General features: G+C 43.1%; 1 protein-coding gene across 5 annotated transcripts in view; it reads left to right on the forward strand.

Moving 5' to 3' along the window:
* The first annotated feature begins 718 nt into the window (after nucleotides 1–718).
* Nucleotides 719–27,841, forward strand: part of sh3yl1 (SH3 and SYLF domain containing 1) — a 43,419-nt gene continuing 16,296 nt past the window's right edge. For all 5 annotated transcript variants that reach the window (XM_046309316.1, XM_046309315.1, XM_046309317.1 and 2 more), the window contains exons 1-4: nucleotides 719–867; nucleotides 23,420–23,530; nucleotides 25,306–25,419; nucleotides 25,494–25,558. In XM_046309316.1, the coding sequence (XP_046165272.1) occupies nucleotide 867; nucleotides 23,420–23,530; nucleotides 25,306–25,419; nucleotides 25,494–25,558 (291 nt within the window). In that variant the 5' untranslated portion in view covers nucleotides 719–866. The remainder of the gene's footprint in view (nucleotides 868–23,419; nucleotides 23,531–25,305; nucleotides 25,420–25,493; nucleotides 25,559–27,841) is intronic.

Raw genomic sequence — 27,841 nt, forward strand, 5'->3', positions numbered from 1 at the left:
TAACTGCCTTGTTCAGGGGAAGAATGACAGATTTTTACCTTGTCAACTCGGGGATTTGATCTTGCAACCTTTTGGTTACTACTAGTCCAACTAGGTTACCTGCCGCACCTCCACTCTAACCACTAGGCTACCTGCCGCCCCTCCACTCTAACCACTAGGCTACCTGCCGCATCTCCACTCTAACCACTAGGCTACCTGCCGCCCCTCCACTCTAACCACTAGGCTACCTGCCGCCCCTCCACTCTAACCACTAGGCTACCTGCCGCCCCTCCACTCTAACCACTAGACTACTACCCTGCCACCCCGCCCCAGAGAGACTTGTAATTATTTAGAATCCGGTTTACAGAGAGTCGCTTTTCCTGTAGTGACAGATTCAGGGAATGATTCCTCAAAGAATGACAACGCATTGGCCAACAACACTTTGCTAATGGTAGGCCTACCTGTATATACTTATGTCTGCCGGTACGCGCACTGCAGTTACAACACACGTGAGCGCGCAAGCAGGTCCTGATGTTGATGGCATAGGCGTCACATTCCCTTATCCGGCTGTCCAGACGCTGCCTGTCTGTAAAGTTATTAAAACGGTCGAAAACAGTCTATAGATGACACGCATACCTAATTTGTGTTACCTTTTCCATATAATGGGAATTCATAGTTCCATATGTTTCTGTTTGATTGTTCATGTGACCATTTGATGTGTATGAGTGTAATTACATTGAGACGAGGTATTTCTGGCAGCACACGAGACAGCCAGGGGAACAGGTGTGTAAGGACGCTATTTTATTACTTACCTGCCGCAGGTGACTATGGTAGAAGTCTAACAAACTAACTGACGAACTGAAGCGAAACAAGTCACAGTTGATAAAAGTAAGTATCCCATTTTTTATATACCTAGTTATAGCTCATTAAATGTGTTTTGTGGGGTTGGTATGCTGTAGCAACTGTGTTTCCGGACTTATACTGCCTCCCTCTCGTCGTTGTCAGTGGGAGAGACAGAATGACGGTCAGTTTGGCCAAACAACGATGCAAGTTTTAAAAACTAGTTTGGATATGACGGCTTTTCTCTCTTTTGGTGAGAATGATATGAAATATGAACATAATCTGTTATATAAAACAGGAGAGAAACAGGAAAGTCACGTGATCAGCAAACACGTTGAGGTATTTTATTCACCGAAGTAGGTTTTATATCAGACATTGAACAGACGTTATTCAATCTCTTGTCATAACGTGTGTATTGATGGTCAAAACAAGTAGTACTTTGTCAAAACATTTCTAGCCTACTTGTTCAACCTTTGATTTGCATATGTTCTTGTGTTGATTCGAGAGAAATAATCGGATCATATAGAACTTAATTTAAATAACTTGTTTGCAATAACATTAGCATTGTTTGTCATAGAAACATGAAAGCAAGTGCTAATGATGCTAAACAGGTCTGGCCTACTTTTTACAACGTTTGATTTGCATGAAAAAGGTGTGTTGATCTGATAGAAATAATCAAATGTAACCGACCACCTCATTTTGGTCTTTACTTTTGAAGTGGTGTGTTTTTTGTTGTTGTTGCGTTGTAAAGAATAAACTATCAAAATAAATTCGCACACTCCATGTGTAAATCTCCCAGCAATTTAATGGGTCTTTACCTTTGTTTCGGCATCACTGTGCCCTCCTCAGGGTAATGTGACGAACCAGGTTATGTAGACAAACAGTGCAATTAGTGTAACCAATGACAATAGTGAGGGGTGTGTCATAATGACTTAAGTTAATTAGAATTAATGAAACTGTTAAAAAAATAGTATATGGCATATTAAATATATTATGCTATTGTTATCATATAGAAACATAATGGAGTATTGTACATCATATTAGCATCATGTTGTTTCATTCAATTTCACATTTTGTATCATTTTTGTTTCATGCAATCTTTCAGTTCAATCTTTATATATATATATATATATCATCAACAGGGCGAACATATTAGGTGTAATTTATGCTAATAAGCTGTAAAAAAAATCAATTTATAAGACTTGTTCATAGAGGAAAATATGTTAATAAGAGTAAAAACTCACTGCTATAATAAATACAATGGTATGTCATACACTGTTTTTGAGGAACAGTGGGAAAGTAGTTCTGCTTTGAAAGTTGATAAACCTGTAACCCCACTTTTAAGAAAATGGCCCGCGAATGTTTTTTGGTACACCTACTGGAGAGCTCTTCTTTGTCCACACCCATGCAGTGTGGTTCACACCCTCTTAAGCCTTAAGCCCCACCCATCTCTTTAAGAATTCACATGTATGGGCCATGTTCAAAACAATCAACATTTTCAAAACAAAAAGTAGTAGCTTACAATAAGGAAAATCTCCAGGTAAAAAATAAATGTTTATCGAGTCCTTGGCCTACATCCTAATCTGACTTTGGTGCAGGTCATGTTGTTGTTCACATTACTGTCTCTGGTAAACACACACTGTATGTAATTAAATGTATGTTTATTCATCACATTGCAGAGGACATAGAAGGTGTAAACGGTACAGTGAAATGGTTACTGGCATAGTAGGAATATTTAAAATGTCCAGATGTAAATATGTTATAATTATTAGATTCTTACCCAGACACACTTGTCTAAAGTGATGCATGTGAAGGAAATGCTGTACCCCCCCCCCAGCCACATCTAGCTGATCCTCAACACTGTGGCCCCTCAGGCATGCGTGCTTAGTCCCCTGCTGTACTCCCTGTTAATCCATGACTGCATGGCCAAGCACGACTCCATCGTTAACTTTGCTGACGACACAACAGTGGTAGGCCTGATCACCGACAATGACGAGACAGCCTATAGATAGGTCAGATACCTGGCAGTGTGGTGCCAGGACAACAACCTCTCAACGTGAGAAAGACAAAGGAAATGATCGTGGACTACAGGAAATGAAGGACCAAACATGCCGCCTTTCACATCAACGAGCTGTAGTGGAGCAGGTCGAAAGTTAAGTTCCTTGATGTCCACATCACCAACAAAATATATCATGGTCCAAACACACCAAGAAAGTTTTGAAGATGGATGGTCTTAATTCCTCTCAGGAGACAAAGGTATTTTCATGGGTCCCCAGATCATCAAAGTTCTACAGCTGCACCATCGAGCGCATCCTAAACACCTGCATTACTGCCTGGTATGGCAATTTCTCGGCATCTGACCTTACGGCACTACAGAGGGTAGTGTGTACAGCCCAGTACATAACTTGGGCCATGCTTCCTACCATCCAGGACCTATATACTAGGTGTGTCAGAGGAAGGCCCAAAAAATGATCCGACTTCAGTCACCCAAGTCATAGACGCACGGCAAGCGGAACCGGAACCGCCAAGTCTCAGTCCATAAAGCTCATTAACAGCCTCTACCCCCAAGCCATAGGACTGCTGAACAATTAATCACATGGCCACCCGGGCTATTTGCATTGAGCCCCCCCACCCCCCTTTTGATTTTACACTACTGCTACTCACTATTTATTATCTTTGCATAGTCACTTTACTCTTACCTACATGTACAAATTACCTCGACTAACCTGTGCCCCACACATTGACCGGTACCCCCTCTATATAGCCTCCACACATTGACCGGTACCCCCTGTATATAGCCTCCACATTGACTCTGTACCCCCTGTATATAGCCTCCACATTGACTCTGTACCCCCTGTATATAGCCTCCACATTGACTCTGTACCCCCTGTATATAGCCTCCACATTGACTCTGTACCCCCTGTATATAGCCTCCACATTGACTCTGTACCCCCTGTATATAGCCTCCACATTGACTCTGTACCGGTACCCCCTGTATATAGCCTCCACATTGACTCTGTACCAGTACCCCCTGTATATAGCCTCCACATTGACTCTGTACCCCCTGTATATAGCCTCCACATTGACTCTGTACCCCCTGTATATAGAATCACAATTGTTCATTTCCGTTTAAATTAAAGCACTTTTTACATTTTAGTTTACTTGGTAAATATTTTCTTAGCTGCATTGTTGGTTAATTAAATGCTTGTAAGTAAGCATTTCCCATTAGTCTATACCTGTTTGTATTCGGCGCATGTGACAAGTGCAATTTCGATTTGACTCAAAGGTTGGTGACCACAGAATTACATAATGGGTCCCTGATCTGTACTATAGAGAAATGCATCATTATTATGTCTTCTTCTGTCCCCAAACAAGACTACATTTGGTTAGTCTAGACCAAGTCTGAAACGATCATAATGTCTGTTTCACAAGTTTGGACATTAGAGTTTAGTACCTTTTTTTGTAATCTGGTGTATTCTACTTTTCTTTACTGTCCAAACTTGTGAAATATATGGTATTCCAGTGTAGGTTTGTGCTCAGTCGTTTAGGATGCTTGGAGGGATAGGGAGGCTCGCTTTGACTACTAGATGGAAGGAAAAATGGTTATGAGCTGAATATAAGTGTGACAGTAACAGGTGACCCAGCTGTGGTTTGTGACTACTTTTGAATTTCCCATTGTAGCAAATTTCAATGTCGGTAATTCCATTCGATTTGGTAACATAATTGAGTTTTTATTCAATTAATAATTGAGAAACTTGATATCATTAAACAGAAAGTAATTGGCTTAAGGTTTTTATTTGTTTTACTTTTTATTTGTTACTTCTGTCAACCTTCATCATCATGAGGGAGAGAAATGAGAAAATATCTTCAAGATTATTCCTCCAAGTAAATGAAATTGAGCGCCGGTGCTTCCTGTTTCCATTGATCTTCCTTGAGATATTTCTACAACTTGATTGGATATGATTTGGAAAGGCACACACCTGCCTGATGTCCCACAGTTGGCTGTGTATGTCAGAGCCAATTTGTAAGTCGCTCTGGATAAGAGCGTCTGCTAAATGACTTAAATGTAAATGTAAATGTAGAGCAAAAACTAAGCCATGGGATGAAGGAATTGATCCTAGAGCTCCGAGACAAGATTGTGTCGAGGTACAGATCTGGGGAAGGGTACCAAAACATTTATGCACTATTGAAGGCCGCCCGACCAATCTGGGGAGAAGGGCCTTGGTCAGGGAGGTGACCAAGAACCTTGACTAAGAACCTGATGGTCACTCTGAAGAGCTCCAGAGTTCCTCTGTGGATATGGGATAACCTTCCAGAAGGACAACCATCTCTGCAGAAGTCCACCAATCAGGCCTTTATGGTAGAGTGGCCAGACTGAAGACTACCCTCAGTAAAAGGCACTTGCCAGCCCGCTTGTAGTTTGCTGAAACCTGCGAACATCGTTACGGTGAAGCATGGTGGTGCGAACATCGTTACGGTGAAGCATGGTGGTGCGAACATTGTTACGGTGAAGCATGGTGGTGGGAACATTGTTACAGTGAAGCATGGTGGTGGGAACATTGTTACGGTGAAGCATGGTGGTGGGAACATTGTTACGGTGAAGCATGGTGGTGGGAACATTGTTACGGTGAAGCATGGTGGTGGCAGCATCATGCTTTGGGGATGTTTTTCAGTGGCAGAGACTAGTCAGGATCGAGGCAAAGATGAACTGAACAAAGTACAGAGATCCTTGACGAATACCTGCTCGAGCGCTCAGAAATTCAGACTGGGGCAAAGGTTCACCTTCCAACAGGACATCGACCCTAAGCACATAGCCAAGACCCATGCAGGAGTGGCTTCGAGACTATTCTCTGAATGTCCTTGAGTAGCTCAGCCAGAGCCTGGATTTGAACTCTATCAAATATCTCTGGTGAGACCTGAAAATAGCTATGCTGCAACTCTCCCCATCCAACCTGACAGAGCTTGAGAGGATCTGTAGAGAAGAATGGGAGAAACTCTCCAAATACAGGTGTACCAAGCTTGTTGCATCAAACCCAAGAAGAGTCAAGGTTGTAATCACTGCCAAAGGTGCTTCAACAAAGTCCTGAGTAAAAGGGTCTGAATACTTGCATATCACATTTACATATCTTAATAAATTATCAACAATTTCAAAGAAGAAAAAAAAACGTTTGTTTCGTCGTCATGGTGTGTCATTCGCGTGAGAACAAAATATATACAACTTTGATTTTATTTTTAGTATAAGTTGTAATGTAAGAATGTCAAGAGGTATGAAGACTTTTCCATCTGATCAGAAATCAAAGCTTTTTCTCCATTCCACATGGTTGGGATGGAAAATGGTTCCAAAAAAAATGTCGCTTAATTTCTCATATGAATTCTTAACTTTTTATTTTTTCCCCAATTTTGACATGCTTCTATGAACTTCACATGTTGCTCATGGGTCCTTGTTTAGATGGAAATTGTCCGTATGTGTGTATCTCTGACAGTCCCCAGGGTAACACACACCCTTAGCTTCTGTGACATGGACAGGTTAAATGAATGTGTGTAACAGTACTGGAGCGGCAGGGTAGCCTAGTGGTTAGAGCGTTGGACTAGTAACCGGATGGTTGCGAGTGCAAACCCCCGAGCTGACAAGGTACAAATCTGTCGTTCTGCCCCTGAACAAGGCCGTCATTGAAAATAAGAATTTGTTCTTAACTGACTTGCCTTAAGGTAAAATAAAATAAATATTGTAGTTCATGTGATCTTACCCAGGCCACAGTCTCCAGTCTCCAGCCCAGGTCTTCATTCAGACTGCTTAATATTAATTATCACTAATTAACCAGCTCATTCAAAAACCCTCTGGATTGTTTTTTTCATTAATTAGTTCTCTCGCTCTCTCTGAACGTTCATTAGCCGTGTGTTAACTGTGTATTAGCAGTAATTGGATAGTCATTAGTGTCTGTGTTCATTAGCGTGGTGGTGATTTGATGGCCTCTCATTTGAGGCCTGATGTCCTCATTAGTTACTAATGGATCTGCTAGACATGCAGATGTGTTAGTGATGAGCGGGCAGCTGTTTGTTCACCTGAAACTGCCTAACTACATGTAATAAACTGCCTAACTACATGTCATAAACTGCCTAACTACATGTCATAAACTGACCATCTGAGGCCTGACCTGCTAATGTAGAAAGAGCTGTACAGGCAGTGCCTTTTTTTATTTTTTTAAGCCTAATTTACTGTGTGCTCAGTTTTGGGACAGTTATATTTGTGTGTCTAACTTTGTTACTCATCATTAACGAATTAATTCAGTAACTATCCGTAACCATGGTAGCATCCACATTTTAATGTAGAAGCGTTTAGAACCATTCTTATTTACAATTAAAATTGACTCCAAAATGACACCATACAGTATTTACCATTGGGTGCAAAATAATCTAAAACACAACCAAAACAAACAGCAAATTCATCCAACAGGTTTGTAGTGTCACAAACTTGATGTAGTCATTGTGTGCTATGAATATGGGAACAAGTACTAAACTTGTATTTTTTACTACTTTTAATACACAAGTGAATTTGTCCCAATACTTTTGGTTCCCTAAAATGGGGGGGGGGGGAGTTCTGCTATGTGTTGTGATTTCTTAACAGTTCACCTGATATGGACGAAAATACCCTCGAATGAAGGCTGACAGCCTGCACTTTCACTTCTTTGTTAATAGACATTGTATCATTTCCCAATACGTCTGGAGCTCCCTGTACGATGGGCCCTGTTTCTTCTTATAACCTCCGACATTTTGGTAGGGTTTGTTAGTCAACTTGTCTATTATTAGATATATGCCGCTTCTCTTCTGTGATAGCCTAACGTAGCAGTGAAAGAAACACCTGAAACTAGATCATCTACATACTGGTCTTGACAAGAAGAGAAAAGAACTGTTGTGAGGCTCATAACAGAGTAAATGTGGAGGAGGCGTTAAGATGGCATGTCGCCCTGTTAAACGTCCAAAAGTCCTGTCACAGGAACTCTTTCCATTTCCCCTGAAAAACCGGAACATCTGGTTGTTGGACTTGGCAGAGTCTGTCATTACTTGTTGCCATACTAGAAGACTTAAAATAAACCAGAAAATATGTTGTACATTGACAGATTGAATCGTTCAATCAAGTTGCCAATGGCATCTGTAAAGTTCTCTCATCTGCTTCTGGCACGCAGCAAAGATGTTTAGGGATCAGGGAGAAAATGCACGCAGCAAAATTGTTTAGGGATCAGGGAGAAAATGCACGCAGCAAAGATGTTTAGGGATCATGGAGAAAATTACACAAACGGGAAGGATTTTTCGTTGCACAATTTTCTAATATCAGTTTGACAGGTTTTAAGCGACATATAAAGCTGTGAAAAATGACCCATGTTTCTGATGGGATTTGGCCTTTTTATCTGGTTGAAGTACAGTCAGCTTTTATGACTCTGATATAGATTACCTTAATATATTGTGTCTGGTTGCTAAAATTCTACACAGTTTGCTCAATTTCACCTTATGAGAAAACAAACTCTGTGTGTGTGTTGACGACAAACCCATCGTTAGGAGGTAGATCAGCTTTTAATATTGCAGATTGATGGAAGCTACAATGTAAAAATATTTTTCCCTATCCTCTACTAATTGGAGTAAACTAATGGACAACTCTTAGACTTCTACTTCCTGCCTATACATACTGTATACATTTTACAGACACAATCTATTTTACCAGTTAACTTCTTTTGTTTTTCATCCTTTAGCTACCCTGAACTCCTCCCATCTATTTCTGGAGACCATCCAGTTTGATATTGCTATATTTTGAACTGTGCTGTTCCACAAGTGCTGTTCCCCTTGTCATTTTTTCCTATTTTGTCTTCCAACCTGTAATTAAAAATTACCTACCACTTTGAAGATGCAGCATATTTTTTATTGTGAAGCAAACAAGAAATAAGACGCACACAACATGGGCGTGTTTAACTATTCACCCCCCCCCCGAAGTAAATACTTTGTAGGGCCGCCTTTTGCAGCTATTATAGCTGCAAGTGTCTTAGGGGTATGTCTCTATAAGCTTGGCACATCTAGTCACTGGGCTTTTTGCCCATTCTTCAAGGCAGAACTGTTCCAGCTCCTTCAAGTTGGATGGCTTCCACTGGTGTACAGCCATCTTTAAGTCATACCACAGATTCTCAATTGGATTGAGGTCTGAGCTTTGACTAGTCCATTCCAAGACATTTAAATGTTTCCCCTTAAACCACTCGAGTGTTTGCTTTAGCATTATGCTTAGGGTCATTGTCCTGCTGGAAGGTGAACCTCCGTCCCAATCTCAAATCTCTGGAATACTGAAACCGGTTTCCCTCAAGAATGTCCCTGTATTTAGCACCATACATCATTCCTACCAGTTTCCCAGTCCCTGCTGATGGAAACACATTGGATGGTGTTCTTGGGGCGATGGGAGGTGTTGTGTTTGCGTCAGACATGGTGTTTCCCTTGATGGCCAAAAAGCTCAATTTCAGTTTCATCCAACCATAGTACCTTGTTCCATATGTTTGGGAAGTCTCCCACATGCCTTTTGGCGAACACCAAACATGTAGGCTTTTTTTGATTTTCTGGCCACTCTTCCGTAAAGCCCAGCTCTGGAGTGTATGGCTTAGTGGTCTTATGGATAGATACTCCACTGTGGAGCTTTGTAGCTCCTTCAAGGGTCTCTTGGTTGCCTCTTATTAATGCCCTCCTTGCCGGGTCTGTGTGTTTTGGTGGGCGACCCTCTTGGCAGGTTTGTGGTGCCTTTCCATTTTTTTTTGTGCTCCGTGGGATGTTCAAAGTTTAAGATGTATATAATTTTTATAACCAAACCCTAAGCTGTACTTCTCCACAACTTTGTCCCTGACCTGTTTGGAGAGCTCATTGGTTGTCATAATACTGCTTGCTTTGTGGTGGCCCTTGCTTAGTGGTGTTGCAGACTCTGGGGCCTTTCAGTGTGTGTGTGTGTGTGTGTGTGTGTGTGTGTGTGTGTATATATAGAGTCCGCAAAAGACCTGAGACTGGGATGGAGATTTGTCTTCCAACAAGACAATGATCCAAAACATAAAGCAAAATCTACAATGGAATGGTTCAAAAATAAACATATCCAGGTGTTAGAATGGCCAAGTCAAAGTCCAGACCTGAATCCAATCGAGAATCTGTGGAAAGAACTGAAAACTGCTGTTCACAAATGCTCTCCATCCAACCTCACTGAGCTCGAGCTGTTTTGCAAGGAGGAATGGGAATTATCTCTACAGAGATAAAGCTAACTGGATGAAATATATATATGGTGAAAAATGCACAATTCTTCCTGAATCTCCCACACAGTAATGCTACCAAAAATAATTAGCTGAAAGTGGAAGCTAAATATGTTAAGCAGATGGGGAAAGAGAACCTCTCACCCTCAATGACAATTACTGTAAGGATTTATTTCAAAATAATATAATACAAAACATTTTAAAATTTAACAAATGGACAAAAATATCAGGAATATATTTTTTTTGAGGCTATTAAAGGAAAAAAACATGTTTTAATATATACAGTTAAGTCAGAAGTTTACATACACTTAGGTTGGAGTCATTAACTCGTTTTTTAAAAATTGTAGACCACAAGTCTGGTTCATCCTTGGGAGCAATTTCCAAATCCCTGAAGGTACCACGTTCATCTGTACAAACAGTAGTACGCAAGTATAAACACCATGGGCCCATGCAGCCGTCATACCGCTCAGGAAGGATACGCGTTCTGTCTCCTAGAGATGAACATACTTCAGCGCGAAAAGTGCAAATCAATCCCAGTACAACAGCAAAGGACCTTGTGAAGATGCTGGAGGAAACGGACACAAAAGTATCTACATCCACAGTAAAACAGGTTCTATATCGACATAACCTGAAAGACAGCTCAGCAATGAAGAAGACACTGCCCCATAACCGCCATTAAAAAGCCAAATTACGCCTTCTCTGTAGTGATGATTCACGCTTCACCATCTGGCAGTCCGATGAACTAATCTGGGTTTGGTGGAAGCCAGGAGAACGCGACCTGCCTGAATGCATAGTACCGACTATACAGTTTGGTGGAGGAGGAATAATGGTATGGGGCTGTTCATGGTACAATGCCCCTTAGTTCCAGTGAAGTGAAACCTAACGCTACTGGATGTTTTTGTGCTTTCAACTTTGTGGCAACGGTTTGCGGAAGGCCCTTTACTGTTTTCAGCATGCTAATGCCCTCGTGTACTTAGCGAGGTCAATGAAGTAGTGGTTTGTCGAGATCGGTGTGAAGACTGACTGGCCTGCACAGAGCCCTGACCTCAACCCCATCAAACACCTTTGGGATGAATTGGAACGCCGACTGCGATCCAGGCGTCAGTTCCCAACATCCATTCCCGACCTCACTAATGCTTTTATGGCTGAATTCTGCAGAGACTTGCTTCCGATGTTCCAACATCTGGAAAGACTTCTCAAAAGAGTTAGAGGCTGTTAGAGCAGCGAACGGGGGGAACCACCTCCATATAAATGCCCATGATATTGGAATGAGGTTATCGATGAGCAGGTGTCCATAGTTTAGGTCATGTAATGTATGTAGGAACTTGACTGTGTGGTGTTTCCTACCAACAAGTATCACAATTTGTGTATAACACCTTTTTTAAATGTTGGCCATGTTCAGCTCTTGAACATCAGACTCTGAATCCTCATCTTCACTGTCACTTTCCAACCTTGTTGAGGATGGCTCGTTGTCAGGCTCAAAAAGCCTCAAATTTGCCCAGATTGCCACCAATTTCTCAACCCTTGTCAGAGTCAGCCTGGTGTGTGATCCCAAACAAGGACCAGTTGCAATCTGGGGCAGTGAATTGAGGTTAGGACTCCTCCACTTTAGACCAAGCAGCCTTCATGTTCACAGCCTTGTCTGTCACCAGTGTGAATACCTTCTGTGGTCCAAGGTCATTGATGACTGCCTTCAGCTCATCTGTAATGTAGAGACCCGGTGTGTCTGTTGTCCCTTGTGTCTGTGCTCTTGTAGAATCCTGGTTTAGGGGTGGAGATGATGTAGTTAATTATTCCTTGCCCACGAACATTCGACCACCCATCAGAGAGCAAATGAGTAGATAAAGCATGTCTGGTTGGAGGGGTGTATGCTGGGCAAAGAACATTCAGAAATCTCTTCCAATACACATTGCTTGTGAGCATCAGAGGTGAACCAGTTGCATACACAGCTCGAGCAAGACATTCATCAGCATTTCTGACTACGTTCCTCCATTGAGTCAAAAAAACCTTCTGATGACCGTTCCACAGGTGCATGATCATTAATTGTTTATGGTTCATTTAACAAGCATGGGAAATGGTGTTTAAACCCTTTTTAAAATGAAGATCTGTGAAGTTATTCTTTTTACGAATTATCTTTGAAAGACAGGGTCCTGTTGCTGACTTCGTCATATAAAATCTATTCACCCCACCCGGTATTGCACTGAAAACTTACCAGAAAGCATGTAGTCCTGGGCTCAGACAGTGTAGTAATGTGGGCTCAATAGCATCTCATTACTATGCAAGAGCTTGTGAATCAGCTGTACATGTGATGGAAGAATGCACTGTGCATGCAGAGGGCTGCAGTTCCATTGCATTGGGGATAGTTTAACCAAAATATGTCAAGACCTAGAATTGCTTTATTTGTATATCACACAAAAAATGTTCACTGTTCGTTTATAACTTAAAAAGAAAGAAAAAAATTAAGCAAAATTCCCCAAATTCCAGGGTGTTACTTTCCATGGTAAATTACCGGGAAGTGTCCATGGTAAATTACCGGGAAGTGTCCATGGTAAATTACCGGGAAGTGTCCATGGTAAATTGCCGGGAAGTGTCCATGGTAAATTGCCGGGAAGTGTCCATGGTAAATTGCCGGGAAGTGTCCATGGTAAATTGCCGGGAAGTGTCCATGGTAAATTGCCGGGAAGTGTCCATGGTAAATTAGAAGTTTCCAACCCTGCTGCAGAAGTGCCTATTGTGTGTGTGGTAGGTTATAGACAGTCAGTCTCCGTATTCCACTTTTCCATTTAACCCATCTGAACAATGACCTTGATGTGCCATTTTAAAAAATAAAAATAAATAAATAATAATCCCATCTTGTGACCATCTCATTTGTACAGCGGCTCACAATCGCACAGAATATATTTCTCAAACAATAGGCTTCTGTTCTGGTTTTCCCTTCTCTTCATTTTCAACTCTCTTTTTATTTTCAATTTTTGTTTATTGAAATAAAATCCTACATTGTCCTTTTATTTTTAAATTCCCAGTATGGGGAAAAAAAGATGTTCATATATGCGCTTAACTGTAAGTCTCTTCTGGATCAGAGCGTCTGCTAAATGACTCGATGTACCCTGAAAGACCCTCTAGCTTTTCCCGGAGCTCTTCGGGAGCACAGGTTTGGCCACCCCTGGAATCACTAACATAATCAGTCACATGTGTTTTATAGACATTCAGTGACCCAGATAGGAATGTATTGTGTTGTTTTTTTAAATGTATTTTTTAAATATACCAGACAACAAGTTCAGTGTCACACACTAAACCCATGATCCACAGAGTTCATTTTGAATGTTTTGTGCTCATTTGGTCACACACGCGTGTGCGTTTGTGCATGTGTGCAGCCCAGGGCCTCCTGCTGTAACACCACACAGCACTGTGCCCACAGAGGGGAGGGGGAGGGAGGGAGGGGGGGTAGGGTAGGTAGTCAGCTGATGTTGGGGCCATGGGATAGCCAAGTGGGGGGGGGTCCTTCATCAGCACTGAGAGGTGTCCACAGCTCTGCCTGACTGAAACGCCAGTCTTGTATGTGTTCATGTTTTTCTGACATTAGCCACAGGTGACACATTAAACAGTCCTGAACAGCAGATGGTATCGGTGGCATCTGTGGACACACCTGTGTGTGTGTGTGTGTGTGTGTGTGTCCTGTGGGATGCTGGTCTATTAGGCTGAGCTGCTTCATGGCACATTGTATTTAAGTACATCCACAATGTACTAATTTATACCCACATGAACATTCCTTACCCAGCCTACGGATATCCCTGACCCCTGTCTCTCTCTCTCTGTGTGTGTGTGTGTGTGTGTGTGTGTGTGTGTGTGTGTGTGTGTGTGTAAATGCGTATGCTCGGGGACATGTGAATGAGCTGTTCTTGAAAGACATCACAAGATGGATTCCTCGTTCACTCTGCACTCACCAACTGATATCTGGGGGCTGCCCTGCTTTCAACTGGCTCTGGTGGGGGGGTCCTGCTTTCAACTGGCTCTGGTGGGGGGGCTTGCTTTCAGCTGGCTCTGGTAGGGGGGGCTGTCCTGCTTTCAACTGGCTCTGGTCCCTGCTTTCAGCTGGCTCTGGTAGGGGGGAGCTGTCCTGCTTTCAGCTGGCTCTGGTAGGGGGGAGCTGTCCTGCTTTCAGCTGGCTCTGGTAGGGGGGAGGGAGCTTCCTGCTGTCAGCTGACTCTTGAAAGTTGTATTAGTAGATTGCCCAATTTTCTATTTCTAAATTGGCTAGTGCATCATCAGTTATTGCATACCTTAGAGCAGGTATTCCCAAACTGGGGTACGCGCAATGCCGTCAGGGGGGGTACGCCAAATAAAATTAAGATTCACATTTAATTTTTTTTTTTTTATTATCACATTTTCAAACAGTCCATATGTACGCTTTTATAACATACAGAAGTAGTGACACACCGATATGACATTTTTGGCCAATACCTGATATTTTCCTTGCCAAAAACCCCATACCGATTTTATAAAAAATTGCGTCACTATAGTCCCTGGTTCGAATCCAGGCTCTATCACATCCAGCTTTGGATTGGGAGTCTCATAGGGCGGCACACAATTGGCGCAGGGCCGTCTGGTTTAGGCCGTCGTTGTAAATAAGTATTTGTTCTTAACTGACAACAAATCAATTCAAAGTGTATTTGTCACGTGAACCGAATAAAACAGGTGTAGACAGTGAAATGCTTATTTACATGCTCTAACCAATGGTGTGTTGGTAAGTAAAGAAATAAAACAACAGTAAAAAGACTGTATAGCCTTGCTACTGTTATTTTCAACAGACACCTGTTAGTCAGGCTGATTGAGGTAGTATGTAGATATGGTTAAAGTGACTATGCATAAATGATGAACAGAGAGTAGCAGTAGTGTAAAATAGGGGTTGGTGGGTGTTGGGACACAATGCGGTTAGCCAATGTGCGGGAGCACTGGTTGGTCGGGCCAATTGAGGTAGTATGTACATGAATGTGTAGTTAAAGTGACTATGCATATAAGATAGCAGTGTAAAAGAGGTTTTGGGGAGGCACACAATGCAAATAGTCTGGGAAACCATTTGGTTCATGTTCAGAAGTCTAATGGCTTGGGGGTAAAAACTGTTGAGAAGCCTTTCTGTCCTAGACTTGGCACTCCGGTACCGTTTGCCATGCGCTAGTAGAGAAAACAGTCTATGACTGGGGCGGCTGGGGTCTTTGACAATTTTCAGGGCCTTCCTCTGACACCGCCTGGTGTAGAGGTCCTGGATGGCAGGCAGCTTTTCCCCAGTGATGTACCGGGCGGTACGCACTAATACTCTGTAGTGCCTTGCGGTCGGAGGCCAAGCAATTATCGTACCAGGCAGTGATGCAACCAGTCAGGATGCTCTCGATGTTGCAGCTGTAGAGCCTTTTTGACTTGCCTAGTTAAATAAAGGTTACACACACACACACACACAGACCAAACATTTATTTTGTTGGCATTTACTTAAGTCCCCATTACCAGTAAAACATAACCAAAACCTCTTTCTTTCTGTTCCGTCATTTCATTCTCAACCAGGATTTCTATGGAACTCCGTTTGGGTCAAATCAGAAACTGACTATGACTGCACGTCACTACTTTAACATTCATTCATACATTTTTTTTGTTTACGTAGTTATAACACGATCACTTGTAATTTCAAATGTCACAACGATTCATCTATATATGCTGTGATGCTGGTAAAGTTGTCTCGCGCACCTACAGTGCCGGTCATACATTTAAAAAAAAGGTAACTAGCTGATGGATGCAAACAATGTTCTTCCCCAAAAATTAAATCTGTTTCAGTAGCTATTCTTAGCTAGCTAACTATATAGCTAGGTGTCATTTAAAATAACTCTAGTTTATAAGACGGTTCTTTTTTGATTAATGGTTGTCGGACCCATCTATGTGAAGCTAGCCACAATAAGGATTACCCACAATAGTGGACTTTGCGGTTAGCCTTCAAATCACACTGGATGTATTAGACTTTAGAATTGCATTGGGGACATACTTATTTCACTGTACAGCCTTAACCTATGGATGGTGGCTCAATGACATGGGGTATCAGTCGACTCCGTGACACCCAGAGAACATTAGCGTCGTAGCTCTTATTGCGGGACTCTGAAACAACTGTGAATTGAGCCACATTTATTGGTCAACCTATGTGTATTGAACAGTATTTCAGTAAAACAATACTGTGTGGATGTTTTGGAGTCTGAAAACTCTGAAGAGGACGTTGGGGGGGGTGGAATATATCTTGGGTATTGAGTAGATTGTTACACCATTTCATTGATCCCCAATCCTTAGGTAAAGCTGTACAGTGCAATATGAACGTCAATGCACACAATAGGCTGACTGTGTTAAATCACCTCCCCAGTCACAGTCCTGCGATAAGCGCTACAACGCAAATATTTGCTTAAACTCTTCACAGTTGTGGTTTGTGGGTGTCACCGGGTAGACTGATACCCCATTTCATTGCTTCACATTTCAACCTTGTTTAACATTATCTAGTCTAAATATGGCATGATTCCACCAATTGTAACCTTCTGCAACATTTTTGAAGGCAAACCGCAAAGTCCACTATTGTGCCTAATTCCTTGTTGTGGCTAGCTTCACAACACATAACCCGGCCCGGTCGAGCCTCACTAGCCAGATGAAGCTAGCTGGCTGCTTCTAACGTTAGCTTTGGGCAACAGGGTTAAGTAGCTGGCTAGCTTGTTATTTTCATGAGCTGATGTTCACCTATTGAAATTGAACAACAAGTGACTACCTAGTTAATACTCACAAGGATTCCTAAATCATTGCTAAGAATAGTGAAAATGACTGCAGTTTCCTACTGGTCATTTGTTTTCATGCTAGTTGTGTTGGTTCTAGCTAGGTAGGTAGGTAGCTAGCTAGCTAGCCCAGAAGTTGTGGTCTAACAAATGATGCTTTTAGCTAGGTAGGTAGCTAGCTAGCTAGCCCAGAAGTTGTGGTCTAACAAATGATGCTTTTAGCTAGGTAGGTAGCTAGCTAGCTAGCCCAGAAGTTGTGGTCTTAACAAATGATGCTTTTAGCTAGGTAGGTAGCTAGCTAGCTAGCTAGCCAGAAGTTGTGGTCTAACAAATGATGCTTTTAGCTAGGTAGGTAGCTAGCTAGCTAGCCCAGAAGTTGTGGTCTAACAAATGATGCTTTTAGCTAGGTAGGTAGCTAGCTAGCTAGCCCAGAAGTTGTGGTCTAAAAAATGATGCTTTTAGCTAGGTAGGTAGCTAGCTAGCTAGCCCAGAAGTTGTGGTCGAACAAATGATGCTTTTAGCTAGGTAGGTAGCTAGCTAGCTAGCCCAGAAGTTGTGGTCGAACAAATGATGCTTTTAGCTAGGTAGGTAGCTAGCTAGCTAGCCCAGAAGTTGTGGTCGAACAAATGATGCTTTATTACCAACGTGGTATTGTAAACGCATCGTTTGTGGCCGGTGTTTGCTTGTTTGCAGACTTTTTTTTTTACGACTTTGACAGTGCTACTGGTATTAGTTGTGGTGGTTCTTGGCTTGCATGTGCACATTAAGAACACACACTATTCTGTAATAGAACTGTTATTTGATGTGTCAAATGTAAAGCTTATTTAACTAGTCAAATAGTGTTATTGTCAGTGTTATTTGATGTGTATCTTTTTTTGTTGACACGCAAAGACCCAAACGGCGTTCCATAGTATGTTATTACTGCGTAACTCCGGTAGGGCAACATCTGGTAATGTCATTGTGTACTGGTGCTCGTGCAGTCGCGAAAGCCAACATCATCCACGACAGAGATTGTCAAGGGCAGTGAATTCTATTATCTTGACGTTTAATGGATTTTGCCTTTGAGTTTGTCTTACTCAAATGTTCTTGCTCATTCAAATGACTGCTCGACTTGTTTACTACTCAATCCACACAGCAGACATTGTGGGCTAGGTTAGGAATGCTGTGTTGCACGTGTAGCGCAACATTTTACGTGGCGTCATTAGGTATGCACGTCAGCTTTGACATCTGTTTTTCACATTGTCGTTAAACTAGACATTGGGCCTATACCAATGTTGGCGATCTTAGCTAATATCGTCCACGTTGTTTTTTTATTGAGAGAGGAGCTTAAAGTTTTCTTAAACTGACCATAATTTTCACTGATCTGACCGATTTGCATGATGACTAGTTTCTCACATGACTGGAAAATAGGGGTGATGTTTTTTTCTCGCCTGAATGATCTGAATCTAGGATTACAGGGACTCTTAACTACACTGCTCAAAAAAATAAAGGGAACACTAAAATAACACATCCTAGATCTGAATGAATGAAATATTCTTATTAAATACTTTTTTTTACATAGTTGAATGTGCTGACAACAAAATCACACACAAATTATCAATGGAAATCAAATGTATCAACCCATGGAGGTCTGGATTTGGAGTCACACTCTAAATTAATGTGGAAAACCACACTACAGGCTGATCTAACTTTGATGTAATGTCCTTAAAACAAGTCCAAATGAGGCTCAGTAGTGTGTGTGTGTGTGTGGCCTCCACATGCCTGTATGACCTCCCTACAACGCCTGGGCATGCTCCTGATGAGGTGGCGGATGGTCTCCTGAGGGATCTCCTCCCAGACCTGGACTAAAGCATCCGCCAACTCCTGGACAGTCTGTGGTGCAACGTGGCGTTGGTGGGTGGAGCGAGATATGATGTCCCAGATGTGCTCAATTGGATTCAGGTCTGGGGAACGGGCGGGCCAGTCCATAGCATCAATGCCTTTCTCTTGCAGGAACTGCTGACACTCCAGCCACATGAGGTCTAGCATTGTCTTGCTTTAGGAGGAACCGAGGGCCAACCGCACCAGCATATGGTCTCACAAGGGGTCTGAGGATCTCCTCTCGGTACCTAATGGCAGTCAGGCTACCTCTGGCGAGCACATGGAGGGCTGTGCGGCCCCCCAAAGAAATGCCACCCCAAACTGGTCATGCTGGAGGATGTTGCAGGCAGCAGAACGTTCTCCACGGCGTCTCCAGGCTGTCACGTCTGTCACATGTGCTCAGTGTGAACCTGCCTTCATCTGTGAAGAGCACAGGGCGCCAGTGGCGAATTGGCCAGTCTTGGTGTTCTCTGGCAAATGAAAAACGTCCTGTACGGTGTTGGGTTGTAAGCACAACCCCCACCTGTGGACGCCGGGCCCTCATACCCCCCTCACGGAGTCTGTTTCTGACCGTTTGAGCAGATACATGCACATTTGTTGCCTGCTGGAGGTCATTTTGCAGGGCTCTGGCAGTGCTCCTCCTGCTCCTCCTTGCACAAAGGCGGAGGTAGCGGTCCTGCTGCTGGGTTGTGGAGGAGGCCGTAGGAGGGCAACGTCTCCTGATGTACTGGCCTGTATCCTGGTAGCGCCTCCATGCTCTGGACACTACGCTGACAGACACGGCAAACCTTCTTGCCACAGCTCGCATTGATGTGCCATCCTGGATGAGCTGCACTACCTGAGCCACTTGTGTGGGTTGTAGACTCCGTCTCATGCTACCACTAGAGTGAAAGCACCGCCAGCATTCAAAAGTGACCAAACATCAGCCAGGAAGCATAGGAACTGAGAAGTGGTCTGTGGTCACCACCTGCAGAACCACTCCTTTATTGGGGGTGTCTTGCTAATTGCCTATAATTTCCACCTGTTGTCTATTCCATTTGCACAACAACATGTGAAATGTATTGTCAATCAGTGTTGCTTCTTAAGTGGACAGTTTGATTTCACAGAACTGTGATTGACTTGGAGTTACATTGTGGTGTTTAAGTGTTCTCTTTATTTTTTTGAGCAGTGTATATTCAATGTGCGGGACAAATTTGAGGCTATGATTAAAAAGTTTAAATGAACTCCAGCTTATGGACGATGTCGGCTGTGATATAGCGAAGCACCTGTGTGAGTTGGCTGCACAATTATGCAGGTACTTTCCTGAAATGACACAAATAACTGGATTCGTTATCCCTTTCATGCCCAGCCTCCAGTGCATGTACTGATATCTGAACAAGAGAGCCTCATTGAAATTGCATCAAGCGCTTCTGTGAATTTCATTTAACTTCATTGGGATAGGGGGTAGCATTTTCACTTTTGGATGAAAAGCGTGCCCAGATTAAACTGCCAGCTACTCAGTCCCAGATGCTCATATATGCATGGTATTAGTAGTATTGGATAGAAAACAATCTGTAGTTTCTAAAACTGTTTGAATGATGTCTGTGAGTATAACAACTCATATGGCCTGAGAAAAAATCCAAACAGGAAGTGGGAAATCTGAGGTTTGTAGTTTTATAACTCAGCCCCTATTGAAGATAGTGGGATTCGGGTCATGTTGCACTTCCTAAGGCTTCCACTAGATGTCAACAGTCTTTAGAAAGTTTGTTTCAGGCTTCTACTGTGAAGGGGGGCTGAATGAGTCGGAGGTCTGTCTGCAGCCAAGAGCTTGTGACGCGCGGTCATGTGAAAGTTACCTCACGTTCCATTGAATTTCTACAGACAATGGAATGCTCCGGTTGGGACATTATTGAAGATTTATGTTAAAAACATACTAAAGATTGATTCTCTCCTTTGTTTGATATGTTTCTACGACCAGTAATATAACTTTTAGGACTTTTCGTCCGACCTTTCCACTGGACTAGCACACTCTTTTTGAATTTGTTTACCAAACGCCCTTACAAAAGGAGGTATATGGACATAAATGATTAACTTTATCGAACAAATCAAACATTCGGATTATTAACACTATTTGACGAGTCAAATAAGCTTGTTGACCAATCAGGACCTGAATATGACTGCACGTCACAATTTCATTCATACATTTTTTACATGGTTGTTACACATTGATTACACCCGTATCTCATGTCACAATGATTCATCGATACGTATGCTATGATGCTGGTAAAGTTGTCTCACGCACCTACAGTTGCTGGTCATAAAAACAGCCATCTAGCTCCTGTATGCAAACATTGTTCGAGATGGAAATGGACACAGTCCACACTGAGGAAGAGAGGCCACGGACAGACAGCTGAAACTTCACTGCTTGACATAATGAAATCCTGGTTGAGAATTTAACTGAACAATGAAAACAGCACAGCAAATAAGTGAAAGAAATAGGTTTTGACTGTTTTACTGGTAATGGGGACATATGTAAATGCCAACAATAACTTTTTGAGGTGTAACCTTTATTTAACTAGGCAAGTCAGTTGAACATTCTTATTTACAATGACGGCCAATTTGTGCTCCGCCCTATGGGACTCCCAATCACGGCCGGATGTGATACAGTCTGGAATCGAACCAGGGACTGTAATGATGCCTCGTGCACTGAGAAGCGGTGCGTTAGACCACTGTGTGTGTGTAAACTATTTAATTGAACTAGTACGTTTTTAAAAGTCTGGTTTATATAGGTATCTGTTTGTTTTGGAAAGGAAGGTATCGGCCAAAACATTTCTCAACGGTGCATCCTTTGTATAATCTTTGCCACGGTGCATAGAAGCTGTTCTGGCTTGTGGTGGACCATGTTGTATTTACCAGTTACCTGTATATTCTGTCCAGGAAGTCCACAGGCATAGAGCTGATGAAACTGTGGGTTTGCACACAACCAGTCAAAAACCGTCTCCGGGAAGCTCATCCGCGTGCACGTCGTTCTCACCAGGGTCTTAACGCCCCTCGATCCTGGAAGTGTAAACACGCCAGATGTCATCAGAAGTGTCCACTTTATTTGAGGGGATAGGGCGTGTTAAGTGTTGATATTTATTAGCAGTTTGTCATTAGGCCGGAATGTGTCTGTCTACACGGCAGGTATGACCAGTATTAGCAAACCGGAGATACTGCATTAAAGCGAACATTCTCACACACACACACCCCTTCTATTGAATTGGGTGATTGAGCAGCATGCTAATGTGGTGATTCAGAGCAATATGAAATCATTCTGATCTTGTCTGCACCAGGCCAGGGAGTGGCTCCCAGATTACACCTAATATAACCCTGGACAGGTTAGATCAGGGCTCTTACACCTCGTTTCCTCGACAGCCTCTCCTGTTTTTTTTTTATTTCTCTAATTACAGTTGTAACCCACCTTATTCAGCTTATCAACCAGCTAATTATTTGAATCCAGTGCACTAGATTAGGCTTGGAGTGAAACAACCTACAGCAGGGTAACTCTCCAGGAGCAGGGTTGGAATATAAACCTACAGGAGGGTCTCTCTCCAGGTGCAGGGTTGGAGTAGAAACCTACAGCAGGATAACTCTCCAGGTGCAGGGTTGGAATAGAAACCTACAGCAGGATAACTCTCCAGGAACAGGGTTGGATTCTAAACCTACAGCAGGATAACTCTCCAGGAGCAGGGTTGGAATATAAACCTACAGTATGGTTACTCTCCAGGACCAGGGTTGGAGTCTAAACCTACAGCAGGGTAACTCTCCAGGAACAGGGTTGGAGTATGAACCTACAGCAGGGTAACTCTCCAGGAACAGGGTTGGAGTCTAAACCTACAGTATGGTTACTCTCCAGGAGCAGGATTGGAGTATGAACCTACAGCAGGGTCTCTCTCCAGGAACATCCCAAGAACATCCCAATTATAGGTGGCTGGTGCAAAACCAAAAAGGTGTCCTCTCTCTGTCTCTGTGTGTGTCGTCATCCACTCCCCTTCATGGATCTGAGATGACTGCACAGTTTAATATAGCTTCTACCATACCGCTTTCACCTGTTCAATCATAGCAGACCTGTGAAGTAGGCTGGAGAGCAGAAGGGGCCAGTTTAAAAGATAATAATAATAATGGAATGCAGCCCTCCCTAGGTCTACGGAACAAGCTAGAACAGTCACTGAGTTCAAGAACCGTTCTGTTGTCTGAACCGTGTCCTCATATAGCCTCCTATCGTATGTGTATCTCTCTATTGTGTAAGGTATTAAGGTGACATCATCATATCGGTATGTAGCTCCGGTGTCGTGAAAGGCATCACGTCGGTCCTGTTTTGGTTGATTTTCCTCCATGCTGTAATTCTATTGGTAATACTGGAGAAATCTGGTTTGGTTCAGTTGCTCTGACTCCACTTTCTGAAACACTGGCAACTGTTGCAAACATCAGCTAAGGTGATCTGGCTGTTTTTAGAGTATTTTGTTAGGATCCCCATTTAGCTGTTGCTCATGCAGCTCTTCATCTACTCATCCCGAGGTTCTAGTTGTTGTACAGAGTTTCTAACCCCAGAGGTGCAACATCGCCAGACTTCCACGAACGCTTGCGAAGCAGACCAGGGTTTGGGTTTTTAGAAATCAATGAATAACCCTGTCCAACATGAAGTCTGATGTGTGTGTGTGTTGACAGTGAATAACCCAATCCCGTCCAACATGAAGTCCGAGGCGAAGAAAGCTGCCAAGATCCTCAGAGAGTTTACTGAGATCTCCAACCGCACTGGGCCTGACAAACTCATCCCAGGTGTGTGAATGTGTGCGGGGTGGGTGTATGTGTTCCTGCTCGTTTTCATCCTGCCCTTACTCTCATCTCTGACTCATACCTAATCATTTCTCTCGTTCTCAGCATGGCTTTACGGTGATGTCATCAGGGTTTTGTCAGGTAGACTCAACAGCCTTGGTTTCTCAAATTACTGCCTCGCCTGGTTCACCAACTACTTCTCAGAGTCGTCTGGAAGTCGTCTTGGGGGTGCCACAGGGTTCAATTCTCGGGACGAATTTGCTCTGTATACATCAATGACATCGCTCTTGCTGCTGGTGATTCGCTGATCCACCTCTACACAGACGACACCATTCTGTATACAGCCCTTACAAACGAGCTTCAACGCCATCCAACACTCCTTCCGTGGCCTCCAACTGCTTTTAAATGCTTGTAAAATTAAGTCCATGCTCTTCAATCGATTGCTGCCTGCACCATCCCGCCCGACTAGCATCACTACTCTAGCCGGTTCTGACTTAGAATATGTGGACAACTACAAATACCTTGGTGTCTGGTTAGACTGTAAAATCTCTTTTCAGACTCACATTAAGCATCTCCAATCCAAAATTACATCTAGAATCGGCTTCCTATTTCACAACAAAGCCTCGTTCACTCATGCTGCCAAACATACCCTCGTAAAACTGACTATCCTACCGATCCTTGACTTCGGCGATGTAATTTACAAAATAGCCTCCAACACTCTACTCAGCAAACTGGATGCAGTCTATCACAGTGCCATCCGTTTTGTCACCAAAGCCCCGTATACTACCAATCACTACGACCTGTATGCTCTCGTTTTCTGGCCCTCGCTACATGTTTCTTCGCCAAACCCACTGGCTCCAGGTCCTCTATAAGTCTTTGCTAGGTAAACTCCCGCCTTATCTCAGCTCACTGGTCACCATAGCAACACCAACCCGTAGCACGTGCTCCAGCAGGTATATCTCACTGGTCATCCCCAAAGCCAGTTCTTCCTTTGGGCCGCCATTCCTTCCAGTTCTCTGCTGCTAATGACTGGAACTAACTGCATAAATCACTGAGGCTGGAGTCTTATCTCTCTCTAACTTTAAGCATCAGCTGTCAGAGCAGCTTTCCGATCACTGTACCTGTACACAGCCAATCTGTAAATGGCACACCCGACTACCTCATCAATATTATTACTTACCCACTTGCTCTCTTGCACCCCAGTATCTCTACTTGCACATCATCTGCAAATCTATCATTCCAGTGTTGTAATTATTTCTCTTCTGTGACCTATTTATTGCCTTACCTCCCTACTCTTCTACATTTGCACACACCCTACATAGATCTTTCTATTGTGTTAGTTAAACAAACGTACAGTTAATGTTGTTTTTTTTTGTCACACTGCTTTGCTTTATCTTGGCCAGGTCGCTGTGTTAAATTTTAATTTAACCTTTTATTTAACCAGGCAAGTCAGTTAAGAACATATTCTTATTTTCAATGACGGCCTAGGAACAGTGGGTTAACTGCCTATTCAGGGGCAGAACGACAGATTTGTACCTTGTCAGCTCGGGGTTTTGAACTCGCAACCTTCCGGTTACTAGTCCAACGCTCTAACCACTAGGCTACGCTGCCGCCCCAGAACTTGTTCTCAACTGGCCGACCTGGTTAAATAAAGGTGACATAATAAAAACCTGTTTTTACTGTGACGTCATCTGGGTTTTGTCAGGTGACAGTAATGACAGGTAATTGTGTCATAGCAGGACCTGCTAATCATTTGTGCTTTTTTTTTCTCCCTCCAGCCAATATATTAGCCAAATGTCAGGGCCTGGCCATCATCACAGTGATCAAGGCAGGCTTCATGATCACAGCTCGAGGCGGCAGCGGTATAGTCATCGCTAGACTGGCTGACGGACGTAAGTCCACCACCACATACACACTATGTGGTCATCGCCAGGACATAAGTTCATTACATCCTCCCTCTCACTAGGTTGGTCTGCTCCCTCTGCCATTGGTATAGCTGGTCTGGGCGGTGGCTTTGAGATTGGAGTTGAGGTAGGTTGACCACCAGACACGAGGGATCCAGCCTAACATTTTCCCTGGCTTCTCCTCTTGGGTTAAAAGAACATGTGCACAGTGTCACACAATAGAAAACAGAGGAGTAATTCAATAAGCTCTATTAAGAGGTGTGACTACTGGTAAATAAGTTCATCCAGACATTTGGTTTGACAATTCGGCCTATAAAAAAAATATTTTAAAAAATCCAGACGCCAGACGCCGTGTTCCATCCCGACCCTTATAGTGTCCTACGCCAGACGCCGTGTTCCATCCCGACCCTTATAGTGTCCTACGCCAGACGCCGTGTTCCATCCAGCCCCATAGTGTCCGACTCCAGACGCCGTGTTCCATCCAGACCCTTATCGTGTCCTACGCCAGACGCAGTGTTCCATCCAGACCCTTATCGTGTCCTACGCCAGACGCCGTGTTCCATCCAGACCCTTATCGTGTCCTACGCCAGACGCAGTGTTCCATCCAGACCCTTATCGTGTCCGACTCCAGACGCCGTGTTCCATCCAGACCCTTATAGTGTCCTACGCCAGACGCAGTGTTCCATCCAGACCCTTATAGTGTCCTACGCCAGACGCCGTGTTCCATCCAGACCCTTATCGTGTCCGACTCCAGACGCCGTGTTCCATCCAGACCCTTATCGTGTCCGACTCCAGACGCCGTGTTCCATCCAGACCCTTATCGTGGCTGACTCCAGACGCCGTGTTCCATCCAGACCCTTATCGTGGCTGACGCCAGACGCCGTGTTCCATCCAGACCCTTCACGCTCAAAACAGTTTCCTGTGTATATCAAGAATGGTCCACCACCCAAAGAAGATCCAGCCAACTTGCACAAACTGTGGAGTTGAGGAGATGATTGTCCTTCTGGAAGGTTCCCCATTTCCACAGGAACTCTGGAGCTCTGTCAGTGAGCTCAACCCAGAGTCTCATAGCAAAGGGTCTGAAAAATTATGTAAATATGGGTTTTCTGTTTTATTTTTAATGCATTTACAACATATTTTCGAAACCATGTTTTCGCATTGGTATCATTGGAGTCAACATGGACCAGCATCCCCGTGGAACTCTTTTGACACCTTGTCGAGTTCATGTCCCAATGAGTTGAGGCTGTTCTGAAGGTAAAAAAAGGGGGCATCTCAATATGAGGAAGGTGTTCCTAATGTTTTGTACACTCAGTATATATGTGTAGGAAGTAGAGTGATGTAGAGGCTTGCCTTTTCTGTCCATCAGGTGACTCACTATGTTTCTGTTTCGTGTTTTGTAGCTTTTGATTGTTATCTGGTTGCTGCCAGGTAGCTGCCAGTCTCGCTCTCACTCTCTCACACACACACACACACACACACACACACACACACACACACACACACACACACACACACACACACACACACACACACACACACACACACACAGGTGAATCAAAGCAGTATTGTTCTCTGTCCTCGGCTGTCTGAAGGGTATTCATGTGAACAGAGGTAACATGTATTAAAGGACTAAATGTCTATTTTTGATGTAAATGTCATGTTATAGAAGGGTCAATTCACCATTTTACGATTTCTCTTGTTCATCCAAATGGCAAATCACTTCCTGGTTGTGTAGTATGAATAAAAAGCTCCAATAAACAGAAGGGGCTTTGCGGCGTCTAAAATGACTTATTTGGGTGTTTTTGTTTGTATTTTTCAGGGCCCCCATCAAACTAAATTAATGAACAAAATACTACACAAACAAGGATGAGGAAGTGATTTGCTGTTATCTTGACCCTCCCATAACATGCCATTTACAGTTGAAGTCGGAAGTTTACATACACTTAGGTTGGAGTCATTAAAATTAGTTTTTCAACCACTCCACAAATGTCTTGTTAACAAACTATAGTTTCGGCAAGTCTGTTAAGGACATTTTTGTACATGAGTCATTTTTTCCAACAATTGTTTACAGGCAGGTTATTTCCCTTATAATTCACTGTATCACAATTCCAGTGGGTTAGAAGTTTATATACACTAAGTTGACTGCATTTAAACAGCTTGGAATATTCCAGAAAATTATGTCATGGCTTTAGACGCTTCTGACAGCCTAATTGACATCATTTGAGTCAATTGGAGGTGTACCTGTGGATGTATTTCAAGGCCTACCTTCAAACTCAGTGCCTCTTTGCTTGACATCCTGGGGAAATCAAAAGAAATAAGCCAAGACCTCCCAAAAAAATTTGCTTCATCCTTGGGAGCAATTTCCAAAAGCCTGAAGGTACCATGTTCATCTGTACAAACAATAGTATAC

This window comes from Oncorhynchus gorbuscha, linkage group LG17, assembly GCF_021184085.1.
Source record: "Oncorhynchus gorbuscha isolate QuinsamMale2020 ecotype Even-year linkage group LG17, OgorEven_v1.0, whole genome shotgun sequence".
Lineage (NCBI taxonomy): Eukaryota > Metazoa > Chordata > Actinopteri > Salmoniformes > Salmonidae > Oncorhynchus > Oncorhynchus gorbuscha.